The sequence below is a fragment of the Dreissena polymorpha genome, chromosome 9 (genome assembly GCF_020536995.1).
Source record: "Dreissena polymorpha isolate Duluth1 chromosome 9, UMN_Dpol_1.0, whole genome shotgun sequence".
NCBI classification, from domain to species: domain Eukaryota; kingdom Metazoa; phylum Mollusca; class Bivalvia; order Myida; family Dreissenidae; genus Dreissena; species Dreissena polymorpha.
This window is the reverse complement of record NC_068363.1, coordinates 24047913-24071955: the sequence shown is the minus strand read 5'-3', so window position 1 is coordinate 24071955 and position 24043 is coordinate 24047913. Positions and strand designations below refer to the sequence as shown.

At 38.0% G+C, this 24043-nt stretch overlaps 1 protein-coding gene and 2 long non-coding RNA genes across 14 annotated transcripts in view; 2 read left to right on the top strand and 1 right to left on the bottom strand.

Annotated features, from left to right (window-relative positions):
• The window catches only part of LOC127845441 (ankyrin repeat domain-containing protein 27-like), a 339366-nt gene extending 321441 nt beyond the window's left edge, over nt 1-17925 (top strand). For all 12 annotated transcript variants that reach the window (XM_052376353.1, XM_052376348.1, XM_052376342.1 and 9 more), the window contains 6 exons: nt 2054-2173; nt 4386-4574; nt 5169-5288; nt 8999-9157; nt 10612-10795; nt 14235-17925. In XM_052376353.1, the coding sequence (XP_052232313.1) occupies nt 2054-2173; nt 4386-4574; nt 5169-5288; nt 8999-9157; nt 10612-10795; nt 14235-15451 (1989 nt within the window). In that variant the 3' untranslated portion in view covers nt 15452-17925. The remainder of the gene's footprint in view (nt 1-2053; nt 2174-4385; nt 4575-5168; nt 5289-8998; nt 9158-10611; nt 10796-14234) is intronic.
• Nucleotides 17926-18021: 96 nt separating this feature from the next.
• On the bottom strand, nt 18022-18743 carry LOC127845448 (uncharacterized). Its single transcript, XR_008033223.1, has 2 exons — nt 18348-18743; nt 18022-18112 (listed from the first exon to the last, which is right to left on the bottom strand). It is a non-coding gene; the product is annotated as an uncharacterized LOC127845448 (long non-coding RNA).
• Nucleotides 18744-20781: 2038 nt separating this feature from the next.
• LOC127845447 (uncharacterized) lies at nt 20782-23217 on the top strand. Its single transcript, XR_008033222.1, has 2 exons — nt 20782-22212; nt 22351-23217. It is a non-coding gene; the product is annotated as an uncharacterized LOC127845447 (long non-coding RNA).
• Nucleotides 23218-24043: the final 826 nt, after the last annotated feature.

The following is a 24043-nucleotide window of genomic DNA, read 5'->3' as shown; positions in this document are numbered from 1 at the left end:
GTTAGCCTGTGCATTCCGCAAAACTGAGCTTAATGCATGAGCCTAAAGTGTTGCGCAAGGTTAGCCTGTGCATTCCGCAAAACTGAGCTTAATGCATGAGCCTTAAGTATTGCGCAAGGTTAGCCTGTGCATTCCGCATAGGCTAATCAGTGATGACATTTTCTGATGAGACTGGATTGTGCGAAGAAGAGACTTCCTTGAAACGAAAAATCCCATAAAAGCGGAAAGTGTTGTCCCTGATTAGCTGTAAGGACCAGACAGACTAATCTGGAAGTGCACTTTACGAACATGCCTAAGGCCCAGTAAGTTTTATTTTACCTCGGAATGGAGGTAGTTCCTCTGTCCATCAGTTGGTTTGATTTGGCAGTAGGGTTTGTCTGCAAACATATGTTATCAGTTTGTGGAGCGAATTATATTGACATTTCTCAAGTGATGAAATTGAAACTTCAAATATGGCTTCTCTTTGAAGTGTAGATGTGCAAGATCCACAGTTGTGTATATATTAATGAGTCATTTGCCCTTGATGTTAACTAACAAAACAATGTGCGGGAGTATCAGTTATGTTCTGATACAAGATAATAAAGGAAATCAATTTCCGTTACAATGAAAAAATTGGCCAAGTGATTAATCACTTGACATAACTTATATAAACAATTTTGAAAATGTAATGAAGTAAAAGCAGTATGATTGTTTTAGTTTAAACCTATTTATTTAAGCTCAATTGCATTGAAAGCCCATGGCTTATTGAAATGCTCTTGAGTCCGTTTCCTGGGTCTAGAACCAGTACTTGGTGTCTTTGTGGGAGATCTAAAGAACACTTCCACACTGGGGATTGAACCTGTGAACTCCCGGTCGCTAGGCAGACACCATATCCATTACACCACGGCGACTTTCATGATTTTCGTGTGCATAGTATGAATTGTTTGTGGGTAGTATCTTGTGGTCCACATAAATGTTTAGCCATATCAAGATCAGCAGTTTAATGGATATCATGTCTATTTTGAAGTATTTATTTATATATGCTTATTTGGTATGCCAAACGATTATTAAAAAATTCTTGGGTGTAAATTATTATACCCCCATTACCATTGGTAATGGGGGCTATATAAGAGTCAATTTGTCGGTCGGTCTGTCTGTCCCGAAAATTTCATTCGATCTTCACCAAACTTGGTCAGAAGTTGTATCTAGATGATGTCTAGGTAAAGGTTGAATATGGGTCAAGCCAGGTCAAAAACTAGGTCATTTGGTCACTTAGTGCGTTTTAAACCGAAAGTTTGTCCGGACCATAACTATGTCAATTAACGTTGGATTTTAAAATGATTTGGTGCATTTGTTCACCACCATGGGACGGTGTGTCATGCGAAAGAAGTACATCAATATCTCCTAGGTTAAGGTCACACTTTGAGTTCAAAGGCGAAAAAATGGCCATAAATGAGCTTGTCCGGGCCATATCTATGTCATTCATTGTGAGATTTTAAAATCATTTGGCCCATTTGTTCACCATTATTTAACAGATTGTCATGCGAAAGAATAACGTCGTTATCTCCAAAGGGAAGGTCTCACTTTGAGTTCAAAGGTCAAAAATGTCCATAAATGATCTTGCCAAGGCCATAACTATGTCATTCATTGTGAGATTTTAAAATGACTGTACATTAATTTTGTTCACAGTCATTGGACGGCGTGTTGTGCGAAAGAATTCAAGAGTTCAAAGGTCGAAATGGCCATTAATGATAATGGCATAATAATTCTTAAAAATCGCCATGAATGAACTTCTCTTGTTTTGTGAAGACAGCAAGCAAAATATTGTGTGTCAATGCAGCATGTGGGGGTATACGTGACGTCTGTGACAAAGCTCTAGTTTAAGCTTATATCCTGTAAAGGTGACTCTGATTTGCCCATGGTGGACAACTCCAGCAAGGCGGTGATGTCTCCTGTGAAGCCCGCAGTTGCCTCCCTTGTGGAATGCAAAGGCTCCTCTGGGACAACACTTTATGCACATGGATTAAGTTCAGATTTTCCAGAGTGAAGCTCAAATATTGTGTTCCCCCTGTAGGTCCAGTTCTACCTGGGCTGGGTGGAGGACACATCCCCGCTACCAAGCCCTGACCAGGTCACCATGGAGACAATGTGTCACCCCCTTTGTCAGTGTGTCAAGTGTGTCAACATTCAGAGAGTAAGTGTCACAATCATCAGCAGTATTACTATTCTCCAGCATTTCATTTATTGTTTGTTTCAGACTAATTTATTGTAGCTTGCTTGCATAGAAAGCCATAGGCTTATTTGTAACACTCTCGAGTCCATTTCTTGGGCCTAGAATCAGTTCTTGGTGTCTTTGAGGAAGATCGAATCCCAGTTGCTAGGTGGACAACACATCCATGACGCCACAGCAAGCTTTTCATTTTTAGCTCATCTATTTATTTTTTTTAAATTATGAGCTATTGTCATCACCTTGGCGTCGGCGTTGGCGTCCGGTTAAGTTTTGCGTTTAGGTCCACTTTTCTCAGAAAGTATCAATGCTATTGCATTCAAACTTGGTACACTTACTTACTATCATGGGGGGACTGGGCAGGCAAAGTTAGATAACTCTGGCGTGCATTTTGACAGAATTATGTGCCCTTTTTATACTTAGAAAATTGAAAATTTTGGTTAAGTTTTGTGTTTAGGTCCATTTTATTCCTTAAGTATCAAAGCTATTGCTTTCATACTTGCAACACTTACTAACTATCATAACGGGACTGTGCAGGCAAAGTTATGTAACTCTGACTGGCATTTTGACAGAATTATGTGCCCTTTTTATACTTAGAAAATTGAAAATTTTGGTTAAGTTTTGTGTTTAGGTCCATTTTATTCCTTAAGTATCAAAGCTATTGCTTTCATACTTGCAACACTTACTAACTATCATAAGGGGACTGTGCAGGCAAAGTTATGTAACTTTGACTGGCATTTTGACAGAATTATGTGCCCTTTTTATACTTAAAAAATTGAAAATATGGTTAAGTTTTGTGTTTAGGTCCACTTTATTCCTACAGTATCAAAGCTATTGCTTTCATACTTGCAACACTTATTAACTATCATAAGGGGACTGTGCAGGCAAAATTATGTAACTCTGACTGGCATTTGGACGGAATTATGGGCCCTTTATACTTAGAAAATTGAAAATTTGGTTAAGTTTTGTGTTTTGGTCCACTTTACCCCTAAAGTATCATAGATATTGCTTTCATACTTGGAACACTCGCAAACTATCATAAGGGTACAGTAAAAAGACAAGTTGCCGTCCGTCCGGAGCCATATCTTGGAAGTGCTTTGACGAATTTCATTGAAATTTGGTTTGAGTATATATATGGATACTAGGATGATGAATGCCAAATGGCATTGTACACCATCTGTTAATAACGGAGTTATGGCCCTTTGTTTCTTGAAAAAATGCTTTTTTGAGTGTCAGATATAACACTTTTGTGTCCAGAAGCATATTGGCGGCGGATATCAATTCAACGAATTTGCTTGTTTTATTTGTATGCCCCCCTTCGAAGAAGAGGGGGTATATTGTTTTGCTCATGTCGGTACGTCCGTATGTATGTCCGTATGTCCGTCCACCAGATGGTTTATGGATGATAACTCAAGAACGCTTAGGCCTAGGATCATGAAACTTCATAGGTACATTGATTATGTTCAAGTTTCATGTCTCTTATAATGAACATGTGTGGATAATCAACATCAGCATTTTAAATAGTATTGTTTCGTGTAAGTCTTTATATCTAGGACTGTAAGATTATGTAATTTGCAGTCATATATTCCTTTGTAACCATGCATTATCTTTATGTCCCCCACCACTATAGTGGGGGACATATTGTTTTTGCCCTGTCTGTTGGTTTGTTTGTTTGTGTGTTTGCTCCAACTTTAACATTTTGGAATAACTTTTGCAATATTGAAGATAGCAACTTCATATTTGGCATGCATGTGTATCTCATGGAGCTGCACATTTTGAGTGGTGAAAGGTCAAGGTCATCCTTCAAGGTCAAAGGTCAAATATATAGCTTCAAAGCGGTACAAAAGGGGACAAAGTGTTTCTGACAAACACATATCTTGTTTCCATTGGGAATCGGGCCGATAACCGGACCTGATTTTGAATGATAAAAAACACTGTACCTCCTTTAATTGCTTTTCAAGGTTGCCATGGTGTAATGGACATGGTGTCTGCCTAGCAACCGGAAGGTCATGGGTTCGATCCCCACCATGGAAGCGTTCTTAAGATCTTACACAAAGACACCTAGTACTGGTTAAAGGCCCAGAAAACGGACTCGAAAGCATTTCAATAAGCCTAAGGCTTTCAATGCAATCAAGCTTAAATAAATTGGTTTAAACTGAATTTATTGTCATTTCCACAGCATTCTATGAAGGATGCCCTTGAAATAGACTGCAGAAACAAGAAGGGATTCTCTCCCCTGCACATATGCGTCATCGAGAACAACTTTGATGTGTTTGAAATTCTGCTGATGAAAGGTGCCCTCCTTGACATACAGACGACCAAACACATCACTCCTCTACACCTGGCCTGCTACCATGACAGACAAAAGGTCACACAAAAATTGTTCAAGGCATTTAGGGAAATATATAATTTTTTTGCGTGAAAAGTACACTGAATTTTTGAAAACTCATTCAATATAACTCTTAATTATTATTTAAACTGTAAGAAAAAAATCATGTATAGTTTTGCTTAAGGAATGGGTGTGTTAAAGGTATAGAAAGGCCTGCAGTAAAACTGTTGCTGTTATCAATTGGTATTTTATGCTTTATTGTCTCCTGTGGTTTGTGGGGAAATATCAGTGATTGACAACTGGTTTATCACTTTTTCATGGACTGAAATATAGCAGTGAAAATAGTGGGCATTTTGCACTATTTCTCAGGTTTAGTGTTTATAACGGCCTTTTTTTTGGCAGTTGTGCTTTGTCAACATTTGCCAATCATCATGAAACTTCTAAAGAACATTTGTTGCAATGATATCTTGGCGAGTATGAAACAGACAATATGGTGGGGTCAAAACGTTTATCACTAGGTCAAATTAAAGAAAAAACTTATGTGTGATCATGCTAATCTGGGTCGACACTTTACGCACATGCATTAAGCCCTGTTTTCCCAGAGTGAAGCTAATTTTATTGTTCCAATATCAGATGGTGGAGGAGTTGGTGAATCATGGAGCCAGTGTCAACATTCACGATCAGCACGGAGAGATCCCTCTACATCTGGCCTGCGCAAGATCCAGCCCCGCTATTGTGCAGCTGTTATTGGAGGCAAGTTGAACTTATCAACGGGTAGTCAAAAGAGATCCCTAAAGGAAATCATAAATGAATCCTTTCCCACTCTCATGAGCACTGTCATGAGTCTGCAGTCCCTTTGAAAATCTAATTTAATTGAAGACCTTTCTTACTAGATTCAAATTTTGAAGGCTTCATATCCAACCCTAATATACTGATCATATGAGCTGCAAACAGTACAAAACCTGAACAGACTGCGAGTTACATGATAGCTGTTCTCTTTTTATGCTGGTTTCATATAGCCATTTTTATGTTGCCTAAAGCGAAAATTTCCAGATCAAATTTCTATGTGAACTCCACTGTTTTCTGCTAATAAAATACTGGTAACAAAATATTACTCATTTATCAATATTTACAATTAAAAAACTTTTACTGTTCAAAATCTTATACAAGAAATAGTCAAGAGACTTTAGAAATGTTATGAATTAAGTTTGCCCTAAGGATCTTTGATAGCTATGAGCAATAGTACTTTCTGGGGTTTTATAAAATGCAGTCAACCCTTTAAGTATGAAATATTAATCAGTGTGTTGTTACTCTATGTGTCAATCTTACTTCGATTGTTAGAAGGGGCTGTGAGGGTGTTATGGCTTAACATCTATTTGAGGCAGATCTTTTCTAACCTTTATATGAGTCATGTTCTGAGAAAACTGGGCATAATGCATGTGCGTAAAGTGTCATCCCTCCTTACCGAAAATCAAGTTTAGGCGGAAAGTGTCGTCCCTGATTAGCCTGTGCGGACTGCACAGGCTAATCTGGGACGACACTTTACGCACATGCATTATGCCCAGTTTTCTCAGAACACGACTCATATGTATTTATGTTTATAAGAGCCTCGCTCTGCATAAACGGGGCTAAATGCATTTTCGTATGGTGTGTGAACTGCACAGGCTCATAAGGGACTATGGTGTGTGGACTGCACAGGCTCATAAGGGACTATGGTGTGTGGACTGCACAGGCTATAAGGGACTATGGTGTGTGGACTGCACAGGCTCATAAGGGACTAAGTTGTGTGGACTGTACAGGCTCATAAGGGACTATGGTGTGGGGACTGCACATGCTCATAAGTTACTATGGAGTGTGGACTGCACAGGCTCATAAGGGACTATGGTGTGTGGACTGCACAGGCTCATAAGGGACTATGGTGTGTGGACTGCACAGGCTCATAAGGGACTGTGGTGTGTGGACTGTACAGGCTCATAAGGGACTATGGTGTGTGGACTGCACAGGCTCATAAGGGACTATGGTGTGTGGACTGCACAGGCTCATAAGGGACTATGGTGTGTGGACTGCACAGGCTCATAAGGGACTATGGTGTGTGGACTGTACAGGCTCATAAGGGACTATGGTGTGTGGACTGCACAGGCTCATAAGGGACTATGGTGTGTGGACTGCACAGGCTCATAAGGGACTATGGTGTGTGGACTGCACAGGCTCATAAGGGACTATGGTGTGTGGACTGCACAGGCTCATACGGGACTATGGTGTGTGGACTGCACAGGCTCATAAGTGACTATGGAGTGTGGACTGCACAGGCTCATAAGGGACTATGGTGTGTGGACTTCACAGGCTATAAGGGACTATGGTGTGTGGACTGCACAGGCTCATAAGGGACTATGGTGTGTGGACTGTACAGGCTCATAAGGGACTATGGTGTGTGGACTGCACAGGCTCATAAAGGACTATGGTGTGTGGACTGCACAGGCTCATAAGGGACTATGGTGTGTGGACTGTACAGGCTCATAAGGGACTATGGTGTGTGGACTGCACAGGCTCATAAGGGACTATGGTGTGTGGACTGCACAGGCTCATAAGGGACTGGTGTGTGGACTGCACAGGCTCATAAGGGACTATGGTGTGTGGACTGCACAGGTTATAAGGGACTATGGTGTGTGGACTGCACAGGCTATAAGGGACTATGGTGTGTGGACTGCACAGGCTCATAAGGGACTATGGTGTGTGGACTGCACAGGCTCATAAGGAACAACACTTTCTGTGGTGTGTGGACTGCACAGGCTCATAAGGGACTATGGTGTGTGGACTGCACAGGCTCATAAGGGACAACACTTTCTGTGGTGTGTGGACTGCACAGGCTCATAAGGGACTATGGTGTGTGGACTGCACAGGCTCATAAGGGACTTTGGTGTGTGGACTGCACAGGCTCATAAGGGACTATGGTGTGTGGACTGCACAGGCTCATAAGGGACTATGGTGTGTGGACTGCACAGGCTCATAAGGGACTATGGTGTGTGGACTGCACAGGCTATAAGGGACTATGGTGTGTGGACTGCACAGGCTCATAAGGGACTATGGTGTGTGGACTGCACAGGCTCATAAGGGACTATGGTGTGTGGACTGCACAGGCTCATAAGGGACTATGGTGTGTGGACTGCACAGGCTATAAGGGACTATGGTGTGTGGACTGCACAGGCTCATAAGGGACTATGGTGTGTGGACTGCACAGGCTCATAAGGGACTATGGTGTGTGGACTGCACAGGCTCATAAGGGACTAAGGTGTGTGGACTGCACAGGCTATAAGGGACTATGGTGTGTGGACTGCACAGGCTCATAAGGGACTATGGTGTGTGGACTGTACAGGCTCATAAGGGACTAAGGTGTGTGGACTGCACAGGCTATAAGGGACTATGGTGTGTGGACTGCACAGGCTCATAAGGGACTATGGTGTGTGGACTGCACAGGCTATAAGGGACTATGGTGTGTGGACTGCACAGGCTCATAAGGGACTATGGTGTGTGGACTGCACAGGCTATAAGGGACTATGGTGTGTGGACTGCACAGGCTCATAAGGGACTATGGTGTGTGGACTGCACAGGCTATAAGGGACTATGGTGTGTGGACTGCACAGGCTCATAAGGGACTATGGTGTGTGGACTGCACAGGCTCATAAGGGACTATGGTGTGTGGACTGCACAGGCTCATAAGGGACAACACTTTCTGATTTAAAGTAATTTATCATTTTAATGAAGTCTCTTATAAACAAAATATCAAGTTTAGGCAGAAAGTGTCTGAAATTTTGCAAACTGCTCAGGCTATACTTTACCCACATGCATTAAGCCCAGTTTTTATGGCCCCGAAGGAGGGCATATAGTGATTGCACTGTCCGTCAGTCCGTCTGTCCATCACACTTTGCACTTAGGTTTCGAAAAATGCTCATAACTTCTATGTCAGTTCAAATAGCAATTTCATATTTGGCATGCATGTGTATATGGACAAGGCCTTTCCATACGCACACAAATTTTGACGCCTGTGACCTTGACCTTGAATTTAGGGTCCGCGTTTAGGTTTCGAAATCTGCGTTTAGGTTTTGAAAAAAACTCATAACTTCTATCAAGCGTTTATAGGGGGCATAAGTCAACCTATGGTGACAGCTCTTGTTCCATAGTAAGGCTCATTTGAAAGTTGCCGGTGGGGGGTGGGTTAGTTTATTTATATCCCTTATTGGGTCATATTCCCCAATTATAAGTTTAATCACCAATAGTTAAAAAATTATATATTTAACAGTTTGTCTTTCCCAATCTAGAATAAATTATCTCTAAATTTTCATTTTCACAGGTATATACAATTATCATGCTCTTAAATTTATGAGAAAAAGCCCCGAGTTGATTTTTACATTGAGGTTCAGGGAGAAATAAAATGCGTATTTAGTTAACATATTGTGTTCTTTCAGAAGTCCAGCTTTGTGAATGTGGGAAATGTGGACGGTTACACTCCACTACACCAGGCAGCCCATATGGGGCACACAGAGTCTGTGAAGATACTCTTGAAATTTGGGGCTTCCCCCTCCCGAATAGCCCTGGACCAGAAAACTCCTCTAGACATGGCAAAGGTATGTGGGAGACACTTTCTGCTTTATTATACCCCCACTAAACGAAGTTTAGGGGGGTATATAGGAGTGAGCTTGTCGGTCGGTCCTTGTCCGCTCTCTAATTCAAGTAGTTTTCATCCGATCTTCACCAAACTTGGTCAGAAGTTGTATCTAGATGATGTCTAGGCCGAGTTCGAACATGGGCCTTACCGGGTCAAAAACAAGGTCACGGGGTCACTTAGTGCGTTTTAAACATTCAGTATGATGTCCGCTCTCTAATTCAAGTAGTTTTCATCAGAGCTTCACCAAACTTGGTCAGAAGTTGTATCTAGACGATGTCTAGGCCAAGTTCGAACATGGGTCATGGTTATACCCCAACTAAACGAAGTTTAGGGGGATATATAGGAGTGAGCTTGTCTGTCAGTCGGTCGGTCGGTCCGTGTCCGCTCTCTAATTCAATTAGTTTTCATCCGATCTTTACCAAACTTGGTCAGAAGTTGTATCTAGATGATGTCTAGGCCGAGTTCGAACATGGGCCTTGCCGGGTCAAAAACTAGGTCACAGGGTCACTTAGTGCCTTTTAAACATTCAGTATGTTGTCCACTCTTTAATTCAAGTAGTTTTCATCAGAGCTTCACCAAACTTGGTCAGAAGTTGTATCTAGATGATGTCAAGGTCAAGTTCGAACATGGGCCATGCAGGGTCAAAAACCAGGTCACAGGGTCACTTACTGTGTTTTAAACATTGAGCATGGTGTCCGCTATTTTTTGTGAAGACAACATGCAAAATATTCTGTGTCAATGCGGCATTTGGGGGTATTCGTCACGTCTGTGACAAAGCGCTAGTTGAATTTTTTGTTGAAAGGAGTCTACAAAAAATTGACTGTATCTGAAAAATCAAGTGTATCAGAGTATCGATTCCAGCAAAGGGGGTGTCTCTGATACGGACGGTAACGGACCACCTGCATATGCAATAAACCCCTTTTTCCAAGAGCAAGGTTCCCATGTAAACATGGCCAAAATGTTTTTTTCTAAACCTTAACCATAAGGACCAATGCTCTGCTTTCAATAATTGCAGTTAATAATATTGGAAACTTGAATGTTTTGGATTATTTTCACAATCAGAATTGTATGCCCTTGGTAGGGTGGCATATAGCAGTTGCTCTGTCTGTCCGTATGTCTCTCAGACCGTCTGGCATTCAGTTTCAAGAGTTTTGTTTTCAAAACGCTTTTGGGTATTTACCTGATTTTCGGTTTGCTAGGCTACCTGCATGTCTTAAAGATCAAGTTTGAGTTTTGTTTAAGTTCATTGATTTTGTCAAATATAAATGAATCGTATCCTCGTCATAATGTTTTCAATTGGGATATAGCTGCTGCGCTGGTTCAAAGTGCAGTAGGAGGCAGTGTATTTCACAAACACAGCTCTTGTTTTTACTAAAATATGTTGGAAATTGGTTCTGTGAATGTCATTTGCAGACTGATGAAATCAAAACATTGCTGAAGAATTACATAGCCAACCACACGACATCTGTAGGTTGCAGCAACACAGAGGCAGTGTCTCAGGAAGATGGACCAGTTCCCCATGCAAGGACCAGTAATGATTCACCCTTCACTGAAGTTGTTGCACCAATTACTACTTCTAATTCTACCGACCAGATAAGTGAGTTGATTCTAGGTTTAAGAAATAATTATACGCTGTTGGAGGGTGTTATGAATGAGCTGCATCATGCAAAGAGGGGTCTTATGACAAATGCTTCCAGCGCTCACTCAGTTTGGCCAACAGCTACTCTGTGTGATGTTAAGTCCAGCAAGGTTGGGTATACTCATTAGGAAACAGAATAGCTACTGACCAGGTGCCCGTTTTAATAACGATTATACGACAATTTTAACTTACAAGTGAATTTTGTAATCTAAATAAGTACACACGTATTTGTTCGCCATGCTCATTAAATATAAACGTTCCTAGAGAAATTCATTAAGTACTGAAAATTTAAAATCAAATAATATGTACTTAAACAAAATTGCATCTTCGAAATATGTATCATATTGTAAAAGTGTATGACGATGTTTATTGAAACGGTCCCCAGACTGAGTGAATGTGCATGCTGTACGTGAGCTACGCTGGCTGCATATGGCATAAGACCCATTTTTGCATGAAGCAGCTCATATATTACTTGAATGATAGTCAGTCTGTAGACATTTGTTCCATGTAGTTCTCATACAATTCAACATTGAGACTTGCTTGAATTGTCTTCCATTATTTATTTGCCTTTTTTCATCCTAATTAAACAAATAAGTTATTTAGCTTTTTATCCCCTGCCATAGGCGGAGGGATATTGTTTTGGCGTTGTCCGTCCGTCTCTCCGTCCGTCCGGAGCCATATCTTGGAAGTGCTTTTGCGGATTTCATTGAAACTTGGTATAAGTATATATATGGGTAAGAGGATGATGCATGCCAAATGGCATGTACACCATCTGTTAATAACGGAGTTATGGCCCTTTGTATTTTGAAAAAATGCTTTTTTGAGTGTCAAATAAAACACTTTTGTGTCCAGAAGCATATTGGTGGGGGATATCAATTCAACGAATTTGCTTGTTCAATTTTGAATGTTTATGACATGTTATATCAACTTGCTGCGCAGTATGACATGTTGCATGTGGGCCTTAACTGTGACAAAAACACAAAATCATATTATTTGTATGCCCCCGGATCGAAAGATCGGGGGTATATTGTTTGTGGCCTGTCTGTCTGTCATTGTGTCAGTCAGTCATTGTATGTGTGTGTCACAAAACTTTAACCTTGGTTAAACTTTTATAAATTTTGCAATATTGAAGATAGCAACTTCATATTTGGCATGCATGTGTATCTCATGGAGCTGCACATTTTGAATGGTGAAAAGTCAAGGTCATCCTTCAAGGTCAAAGGTCAAATATCATTGTATTTTTCGTTCCTAAAACTTTAACCTTAGTTAAAGTTTGGACATAACTTTTTGAATATTGAAGATGGCAACTTGATATTTGGCATGCATGTGTATCTTATGGAGCTGCACATTTTGAGTGGCTAACGGTCAAGGTCATTGTTCAAGGTCAAAGGTCAAATTTATGGCTTCAAAGCAGTGCAATAGGGGGCATTGTGTTTCTGACAAACACATCTCTTGTTAGCTCATCTATTTTTTGAAAAAAAATATGAGCTATTGTCATCACCTTGGCGTCGGCGTCCGGTTAAGTTTTTTGTTTAGATCCACTTTTCTCATAAAGTATCAATGCTATTGCATTCAAACTTGGTACAATTGCTTACTATCATGAGGGGACTGGGCAGGCAAAGTTAGATAACTCTGACGTGCATTTTGACAGAATTATGTGCCCTATTTATACTTAGAAATTTGAAAATTTTGGTTAAGTTTTATGTTTAGGTCCATTTTATTCCTTAAGTATCAAAGCTATTGCTTTAATGCTTGCAACACTTACTAACTATCATAAGGGGACTGTGCAGGCAAAGTTATGTAACTCTGACTGGCATTTTGACAGAATTATGTGCCCTTTTTATACTTAGAAAATTGAAAATTTTGGTTAAGTTTTGTGTTTAGGTCCATTTTATTGCTTAAGTATCAAAGCTATTGCTTTCATACTTGCAACACTTACTAACTATCATATGGGGACTGTGCAGGCAAAGTTGTGTAACTCTGACTGGCATTTTGACAGAATTATGTGCCCTTTTTATACTAAGAAAATTGAAAAATTGGTTAAGTTTTGTGTTTAGGTTCACTTTATTCCTACAGTATCAAAGCTATTGCTTTCATACTTGCAACACTGACAAACTATCATAAGGGGACTGTGCAGGCAAAGTTGTGTAACTCTGACTGGCATTTTGATGGAATTATGGGCCCTTTATGCTTTGAAAGTTGAAAATTTGGTTACGTTTTGTGTTTGGTCCACTTTACCCCTAAAGTATATTGATTTCATACTTCGAACACTTGCAAACTATCATAAGGGGACAGTAAAGGACAAGTTGCATAACTCTGGTTGTCATTTTTACGGAATTATGGCCCTTTTTTGACTTAGTAACTTTAAATATATGGTTAAATTTTGTGTTTAGATCCATTTTACTTGTAAAGTATCAAGGCTATTGCTTTCAAACTTCAAATACTTTCATGCTATCATGAGGTTACTGCACCTGGCAAGTTGAATTTTACCTTGACCTTTGAATGACCTTGACTCTCAAGGTCAAATTATTAAATTGTGCTAAAATTGCCATAACTTCTTTATTTATGATTAGATTTGATTGATACTTTGACAAAACAACTCTTACCTGACATACCACAATAGACTCCACCCAAACCATCCCCCAAGCCCCCCTCCCCCCCGAATCCCCCCCCCCCCCCAAAAAAAAAGTTTTTTTTTTTTTTCTTAAATATCATCTAATAAATGACCACCACACCCTAACACTATACCGCCCACCCCCACCCAACCCCCCCCCCCCACCAAAAAAAAAAATATTTTTTTTAGACATGGTTAAAAACACAATTTTTTTTTGTTTTGGTATTATTTTATTTTTGAAATACTGTTCAACCATCCCACCCAAGAATCCCCCCCCCCCCCCAAAAAAAAACCATTGCATTTTTTTGCATTTTTGGAAACAAATGCAATAAATGACCACACCCCGACACTATACACCCCCCCCCCCCCTCCACTTTGTGATTGAAATTGAGATAGGTCCCTTCACCTTTAAAAAGAAAAATAGATGAGCGGTCTGCACCCGCAAGGCGGTGCTCTTGTTTATTTTATGGATTAACGGCCGATTGGGTTTGAAAAGACTGATTTGAAAACACATTCAGACCTTTTTTGTTTAATTCTCTTTTCACTGTAGATTTATTATAATAATCCTTTTATTAAACATACAACCTAACAATGAACATGGCGGCCATGAGTGGGAAAAGCCTTGTGGGAGTATAAGTCATATTAATGAATAAAGGTTTACTGCATTTTATGTAATGGCTAAAAAGGTTTGTTTTAGTGAGAATTTCACGTTTACTGAACGAGCATTCGGGGGAATAAGTTTGCTTGACAAAACCCTGATCTTTTATCACATCCATTTTTCAGATGAAAACAACACATCTGATGACAATGACTTGTTTATGGAAGAACATGGATTATCAGCACGATACATGAAACGTAGTCAGACAGTCGATAGCTATGGATCTCGGACAGGACACTCTAGAAAACAGCTCACCCTGTCTATCGAGCAGTTTGACAAATTAAAACAATTGAAACGGTCTCAGACCTTTGATCATAGCTCGCCAAAGTTAGACTCAACTGACGTGAAATTTTCCATATCAATTAAACACTTTGATAGGAAGAACAGCTTAAAACATGTTGAAATGGTTGAAAAAAGTAGTCCTGTGTTGGAGTCATTGAAACTTCCACTATCCATTAGGCATTTTGATACAGGCAGTTTACACCATGTGGAACCAGTTGATAAAAGTAGTCCCTTGTATATTTATTCACTGTGTAGGGATACAAGTTGGTATGACAACTATGCAGATACACCCACTGCTAATGTGTTGGGGACTACTTTTTTCGGTGATATTAATGATGAAAGCCATGAAAATGGTGTCGTTAATTCCAACTTAGTTAATCAAGGTATTACTGATACACAAGTGGAGAATGGCGAAGTAGAAACAAAGGGACACAAGTTTGATGGTACCAATCAGATCGAAGTAGAAACAAGGCTACATAATAATGATAAAAATGATTGTACGGATGTGAAAAGTGAATATGGAACAAAGTTAGAGGGGGAGTTTGAAAGTTGTGCCAAAACACAAGTACATGACAATGAGAATGAAATAGAAGTTACTAACAATTGTACTGCTAACCAAGTGGAAAATGACATAGAGCCAACAAGGGAAAGTAATCAAGAAAGTAAAAGTGTGCCAACTAAGGGAAATGTGCAAGAAAATACTGACACTGAAACAGACAATACCATAGAGACAACTAATGAACTTAGTCAGGATTGTAAAAATGGTATTCATCCTGAAAGCAATCATGAAAAGGAAATAAATGTTGATGTAACACCAAATGAAGATAATCATTTAGATCATGATAAACTGGAATCAAACTATGAGGAAATAGCAAAGGGTGCTGATTTTGAAAACGCGAATAAACAAATTAATAATGTCTCAGTCTACAACATGGCAGAAATCTGTGATAAATATACAAGCAAGATTGTTACCTTAAATGGAACAATGGGCAATGAACTGCTTGAAACAAAAGTGGAATCTGAAAATGATACAACTGTGAAAGAAGATTCTGGTAGGTAGATTTAACGTGCAATAAATTCAGTGGATGTAAACATGAAACCTAATGGTTGAACATTATCAGTTGAACTATTAAATGGTATTGATTAGAACAACAGTGAAACAATTAATGTCATAAAATGTTAGTAAATTAATGAACGGTGTATTTGAAAATTGCAGTACTTTCAATGTGATTGAAGCACAAAATGAAATATTATTCAAACAAATGGAATCATTCCGACATTAAGATTTGTATTATTTGTCATTGTTATTTAATGTGTTTTCAGATATGCGTATATACTAAAAAAAAGTTGTGCATGTTTTAAGCAACGCTTGGTAATCAACTTTAGATTGCTTTTTATCCAGTTCTAATATAACTTATTATAAGATTGCACATGCTTTAATTTACTGCTGTTATAGATTTGTATTCCCCCGGTAGGGTGGCATATACCAGTTGAACTGTCAGTCCGTCTGTCCATCTGTGCGTCTGTCCGAAAACTTTAACATTGGCCATAACTTTTGCAATAATGAAGATAGCAACTTGATAATTGGCATGCATGTGTATCTCATGGAGCTGCACATTTTGAGTGGTGAAAGGTTAAGGTCATCCTTCAAGGTCAAAGGTCAACAAAACAAATCCAAGGGAAGTTACAAGCTTTAAAGACAGATAATTTGTATTTATCATTTGGCAGGTACATATCATTTTCACAAGGGAAGAAATATTTTTTAAAGGTATATAATTAAAAAAAATCAAAGCAGCGCAATAGGGGACATTGTGTTTCTGACAAACACATCTCTTGTTATTATCCCCCGTCATAGGCGGAGGGATATTGTTTTGGCGTTGTCCGTCCGGCCGGCACTTTTGTGTCCGGAGCCATATCTTGGAAGTGCTTTGGCGGATTTCATTGAAACTTGGTATGAGTATATATAATTATATATGGATAAGATGATGATGCAAACCAAATGGCATTGTACACCATTGGATAATAACGGAGTTATGGCCCTTTGTATCTTGAAAAAAAAAAATGCGTGTCCGGAGCCATATCTTGGAAGTGCTTTGACGGATTTCATCGAAACTTGGTATGAGTATATAAATTGATAAAGAGGATGATGCATGTTGTCCATCCGTCAAGAAATATTTGTGTCCAGAAGTATATACATGTAGGCGGGGGTTATCAATTCAACGAATTTGCTTGTTATTATTTTGTAATTATTTTGTTATCAATATACCAGATGTGAAGAATACAATTACTGGTAAATTTTTTAATCTGGTCACTTCAAATAACTTTTCTAACACTGTTTTGAATACATGTTGATTATTGTTATTTATTGAGTTGTAGGCCTTTAATTATATAGATAATAAGTCAGCACTTGTCAGTGATTTTGTTTGCTCAAAATTACAGCCGATTTTCGGCTGCTTCCCAATCGCAAAATTCCACGTTTTTTCCCTAAAATCTGACCAAAATTTCCCAAAAAAAGCCCAATTAAAAAAAAAATGTATTATTTGTTTTAGAAAGAAGTCTCTTATGACTTAATTATGATTTCTTAACTCTAGATCTCAACTTTATTTTTTTAACATCCCACACAATATATAACTTTAATTTAGTCCTTTTTGTCAATAAATAATTCCCAAATTTGCCACTTTTATTGATAAAAATAAAAAATAAAAACAATTTAACCAGACTCCTTTTCCCAAAATGGCTAGAAAAACCCCTGAACATGCACTTAAAAACAATATTAATCATATTTATATTGCTTAATTTTTCCCAATTTCATGGTTTATCGTGCTATTTTTCCCAATTTCACTGTTTATCGTGCTATTTTTCCCAATTTCACTGTTTATCATGCTATTTTTCCCAATTTCACTGTTTATCATGCTATTTTTCCCAATTTCACTGTTTATCATGCTATTTTTCCCAATTTCACTGTTTATCATGCTAATTTTCCCAATGCAAATGGCACAGGCTGTAACAAATAAAAGCAAACAAAATCACTGCTTGTTTATCAAGCTTCAAACACACCTTGGTTACTTTTATTTGTTTTTATGCTTAGAGAGTGATGTGAGTGTTATTCAACACTTACCATTTATTCTAATTTTGATGATAAAAGAAAGCGAAAATGATTAATATAGCCAGAAAACCACCTCAGAAAGTTTCAATAAATTCGAGTGTGCTGATAAAACCTATCGCAGGTGGTGTAATTATGTCAATGTCTGCACTATTATGTGATATGCTGTAAATTTTGCTGGTAGTTTGATATACATGTATGGACCAAGGCGTTATATATTGTGAGAAATTCATTTCCTAATTTATAGCTTGTTGCTTTTACGGATTTTTTTTTGGTTGAAATGAAGTATTTTCTATACAAAAAATCCAGTCTAGGCGGAAAATGTCATCCCTGATAAACTGCTTGACTACACAACATTATTTATGTTTATATGCTTACTATTTATTGATTTTATTATACAAATATACATATAGAATATAAGTAGCAAATTTTGTTATGTGTGTTTTTTAAACATTGTATATTCACTGTATTATTTTTGTAACCTCCTGTCATGCGGGGTATTTCTAATTACTTGTACTCGTAACAAGCAAGTTACAATATACTTTATTCACTGAATACAATCAATATTCATATAGCTTAAGCCTTGTTTATAGGAAGTCAGTAGTAGAAGATGACGTCCTGAAAATATACAACACAACATACATTTATTAAAACATGTGTGGTTCCTCTCAAGAGTATATGACAATACGCATACACACAAGAATCAAAGCACTATAATTAATATTAAAACAAGTTAAAACAATAAATCATCTTGCACAGATATAAATTCCTACACATACTGCATCATACAATGATACAAACATACAACATGAACAAATACATACAAATGACTAACTAAACACAATTTACTCACTGAATATGTGCTATTCAGGACCTGCTGTTCCTATATATGGCTGGTGGGGTTAGTTCTGCTAGCTGAAATATTAATTATTGCAAAGTGAAAGTGATCATTCATAACAACATATTTTTACCGATAGCCCGATAGTTTGAGTAAAGAAATAAAAGAATAGAAGAAAGAATCGGGGATGATAAACACAAATACAAAAGCAGTAATACCTCTTAATGTTATGACTTACTTATCATTTACTGATTCCTAATGAAATATATAAAACTAACTGGATTTCTATTTCTTTCTCCAAATCTGTTCTATGAAAAAGTGACAAGCGAATGACTTCCGCTTGGGACAAACCAAAACATTATTAACCGCAACCTAAATGTACAGGTTACACTATACTAAGTTTTACGCCTAGTTACATTTTTCATAATGAAGGTTAAATATACAAAATAAAACATACTTTCATTTCAAAATTATTTCTTGATTAGTGACGCTAGTCATTCAATCCAATGCAGTTACATCGCTGAGAAAAAGTTGTTATTGGATTTAGGGCCATACGCAGGAATGTTTTACTGGGGAGGGGGGGGGCAAAACCGGGAAGGGTGCGGGATGGGTATCCCTGCCCTAATTTTTATTTTCAATGTGAATTTTAATGCTTTTAAAACTTATTTTTAAGCTTTAGCTTTAAAGGGTTAAATATGTATCTAAGTGGTGAAGGGTTAAATATGTATCTAATTGGTGAAGGGTTAAAAGAAATGTCTGGAACACTGAAATATGTTTTGCTTCATTTATTGCTTTACACCTTGTGATAAGTGAATAGGTATTTAACATGTATATGGTGATGCTACGTGAATAACAGTATCCAGCTGTGATAATGTACAACTATTTCACTTATGTACAGCTAGCAATTTAAAATATCTTTTGATCTGTGTAGCTTTAGTCACAGTAAACTGAGCAGAGAGGTTTAAAAGATTTGATATTTGATAAACATAAGTAAATACGTCAATTTATGTCACACTTACTGTGACAGTAGAAACAATAGGCCATGGCAAGACAACTTCAACAACAAAATCTGAAACATCAATAGTTTTAGTCAGTTTTATCTGTAATCATAAAAATCTATTCAGGACTGGTACCTTTTTTTCTTTGCAAACAAAACTATAGCACATATGTCACCATTATCTGAAAGCCTCCCCACAATTACAGTAGCTAATTGGGAGCATAAAACTTTGATAGCTACCAAAGCCTTGGTATTATCAGCTTGCAAAATGGCCTCGGGGTTTTCAATTTGTGATCTTATTTGTCACCAATTAGGGTGAAATTGACAAATGCGGACACATAAAACATAAATTGCCTAGGGACTGATGCCCATTATCTATGGGGCCATCAAACAATGTGCAGGGTCTTGGTATGACTTGTAGGTGTCTTGTTGTTCTAGAATGAATTTTAATATGAGCAGCATTGTAGGTAAATGGCCCACACTGCAAATGCATTAAGCCCCATTTTCCCAGAGTGATGTTCAAATATTTTAAGTGGGCATGAATATGTGCCTAAAGTTTACACTCGCCATAATTTGCGAAGGTAGATATTCACGTTGTAGATTAGTTGGTTAAATTTTCATTTAACAATAACGAGCAATATGTGCAGAAGGCAAGAAAAGCCCATCACAACGTTGTCATTTGAATACTACAATGTTTCAACTGATCTACACAATATATTATCTGCAAATTCAAGTAGACCGAACCTCTTGCCAAAACTTGTATCAGTTGCACTTTTTTACACAAACATCTGAAAACATGAACGATAATGTACTCTTGAATTCTTTTTAAGTGTGAGCCCCTTATCGGAGCCTTTCATTCACACACACTTTTTAGTGTGCCCAATCCCAGTGAGGAAGGACCAGTGAGACCAATATTTAGTGCGAGATGACCAATAGTTAGTGCTAGATAACCTATAGGTAGTGCAAGATGACCTATAGGTAGTGTAAGTTGACCTATAGTGAGTTTAATATAACCTAGAGTTAGTGCAAGATGACCTATATTAAGTGCAAGTTGACCCATAGTTAGTTCAAGATGACCTTAAGATAGTGCAAGATGATCTATAGTTATTGCACTATGACCTATAGTCAGTGCAAGATGACCTATAGTAAGTGCAAGATGACCAATATTTAGTGCAAGATGACATATAGTTAGTGCAAGATGACCTATAGTTAGTTCAAGATGACCTATAGTTAGTGCAAGATGACCAATATTTAGTGCAAGATGACATATAGTTAGTGCAAGATGACCTATAGTTAGTGCAACATAACCTATAGTTAGTGCAAGGTGACCTATAGTTAGTGCAAGATGACCTATAGTTAGTGCAAGATGACCTATAGTTAGTGCAAGATGACCTGTAGTTAGTGTAAGATGACCAATAGTTAGTGCAAGATGACATATAGTTAGTGCATGATGACCTATAGTTAGTGCAAGTTGAGCAATATTTAGTGAAAGATGGCCTATAGTTAGTGCAAGATGATGTATAGTTAGTGCAAGATGAGCTATAGATAGTGCAAGATGACCTATTGTTGGTGCAAGATGACCTATAGATAGTGTGCAAGATGAACTATAGTTTGTGCAAGATGAACTATAGTTAGTGCAAGATGACCTATAGATAGTGCAAGATGATCTATAGTTAGTGCAAGATGACCTATAGTGTGTGCCAGTTAAGCAATATTAAGTGAAAGATTACCTATAGTTAGTGCAAGATGACCTATTGTTAGTTCAAGATGACCTATAGATAGTACAAGATGACCCATAGATAGTGCATGAGGACCTATAGTTAGTGCAAGATTACCTATAGGTAGTGCAATAAATGGCTTAGTATCACAGACACACTTAATTCAATTTCAATATCGAGTTTTTCTTCATCTTTGTGATCAGAGACTGACCATCTTGCTCCATTGGTTGTTCATTATAGCTTTTTTCAGTTTCGTGTCTGACTCCACCCTGAGTTTCAGGAGGTATTTTAGAATATTCTTATAGCTGACATTTGAGAATGTTCATGTAAATGTAACTGCATGCTACATGTAGCATGGGTTCAAAAATTGAAAGTCAATTGTTGGAGTCTAAATCAGGGATTAGCATGAGAATTGATTTTGGAAGATTATAAACTGGTCAACATACTATTCTTACAAGTAATTATGATTATTATCACATATGTAAAACTTGTTGCTAAAATTAGTTTAGCAACCATGTGAAAATTAAATTAATAATCCTATATTAAGAGCATAGACAGAGGAAATAGTGGTTTATCTATAATTAGGGTAACTTGCAAGTTAAAATTGACGTATTTAAAGCAAAGATTCTATAAGGGTGAAATGTCAAGCGGTTTGCTAATTAATATTATAACATTGACTTAATTTAGTTGTCTTTGATCGTTTGTGCAATCTGAATGACAGAATTTAGGTGTAAGACATAAATCACTATTTGGAAAGCCTGCAGTTTGGTTTTAACAGGAATATCAGTGTAACATCTTGTGGATATTATTATTCATATTTGTATGCCCCCCTTCGAAGAAGAGGAAGAGGGGGTATATTGTTTTGCTCATGTCGGTCTGTATGTCTGTCCGTCCACCAGATGGTTTCCGGATGATAACTCAAGAACGCTTAGGCCTAGGATCATGAAACTTCATAGGTACATTGATCATGACTCGCAGATGACCCCTATTGATTTTCAGGTCACTAGGTCAAAGGTCAAGGTCACGGTGACCCGAAATAGTAAAATGGTTTCCGGATGATAACTCAAGAACGCTTATGCCTAGGATCATGAAACTTCATAGGTACATTGATCATGACTGGCAGATGACCCCTATTGATTTTCAGGTCACTAGGTCAAAGGTCAAGGTGAACGGAAATAGTAAAATGTTTTCCGGATGATAACTCAAGAACGCTTATGCCTAGGATCATGAAACTTCATAGATAATTGATCATGACTTGCAGATGACCCCTATTGATTTTGAGGTCACCAGGTCAAAGGTTAAGGTCACGGTGACCCGAAATAGTAAAATGGTTTCCGGATGATAACTCAAGAACGCTTATGCCTAGGATCATTAAACTTCATAGGTACATTGATCATGACTGGCAGCTGACCCCTATTGATTTTCCGGTCACTAGGTCAAAGGTCAAGGTCAAGGTGACCCGAAATAGTAAAATGGTTTCCGGATGATAACTCAAGAACGCTTATGCCTAGGATCATGAAACTTCATAGATACATTGATCATGACTTGCAGATGACCCCTATTGATTTTGAGGTCACCAGGTCAAAGGTCAAGGTCACGGTGACCCGAAATAGTAAAATGGTTTCCGGATGATAACTCAAGAACGCTTATGCCTAGGATCATGAAACTTCATAGGTTCATTGATCATGACTCGCAGATGACCCCTATTGACTTTCAGGTCACTAGGTCAAAGGACATGGTCACGGTGACTTGACACAGTAAAATGGTTTCCGTATGATAACACAAGAAAGCTTACGCCTAGGATCATGAAACTTCATAGGCACATTGATCATGACTCGCAGATGACCCCTATTGATTTTCAGGTCACTAGGTCAAAGGTCAAGGTCACAGTGCCAAAAAACGTATTCACACAATGGCTGCCACTACAACTAACAGTCCATATGGGGGGCATGCATGTTTTACAAACAGCCCTTGTCATTAATGTGCCAGGGACAACATTTTTGGAAAAAAAGATAAATTTTTGTATTATTTGATATGAAAGGTTGCTTTTTACCATATATCTCAAGAATATTCTTGTGTTATGCATATGACTGTGATATTTTAGAACATGGTAAATGTTCAGTTTAACTGTTTCCTCACAAATATCATAACTAAAATGAAAATAAGCCAATCTGAATCTTTTTTTTATTTTGTCATTTTACCAAAACGTGAAAAGGCCCCTTTAAGCAAAGTTTTCTCAAAGCGAGGCTCAAATACAAAAAATCTGTGATCAAGTCTCTTTAACCCATTTATGCCTAGTGGACTCTCCCATCCTTCTAAATTGGATCAATTTATTTCCAAGATTAGGGATGTCTAGTATATATTCTTTCTATATTTAGAATATTTCTTACAGAAATTCCTTCAAGCAAACAGCGCAGACCCTGATGAGACGCCACATCATGCGGCGTCCCATCTGGGTCTACACTGTTTGCCAAGGCCTTTTTTGCTAGGTGCTAGGCATAAATGGGTTAAACATTAACCAGTTCTGAATATTTGTCCAATTTCTTCACCAAGGACATGAATCTACCAAGAGACATAACAATGACCAGCCATGTTTAATAATACATTTCAGCCATCGATAAAACATGTAACATAACCAACTGATACCCAAGTTCAACAATATGATGCTGAAAAGGTTTTAAGTTCAAAATTGTGTTAACTCAGAAAGAAAAGTATAAATGAATAAGTCATTATCGCAATGACATGTATCTCAAAACCTGTCTGCATCTCAGATACACAAAACATTTCACGCTTCGTTGCATCTCAAAGCAATTCCTTTAAAAGATTTAAATGTTTACTCAGTGTCAAATAATGCTGTTATCAAGCGGCTGCGATTTATACCAACAAAATTGCATGATTGTTCAAGATGATATGATAATTGTGCCGACCTCAACAAAAGCACAACAATTATCCTACGCAGTTATCTTTATCTCGTACACCCATTTGATTTTATTATT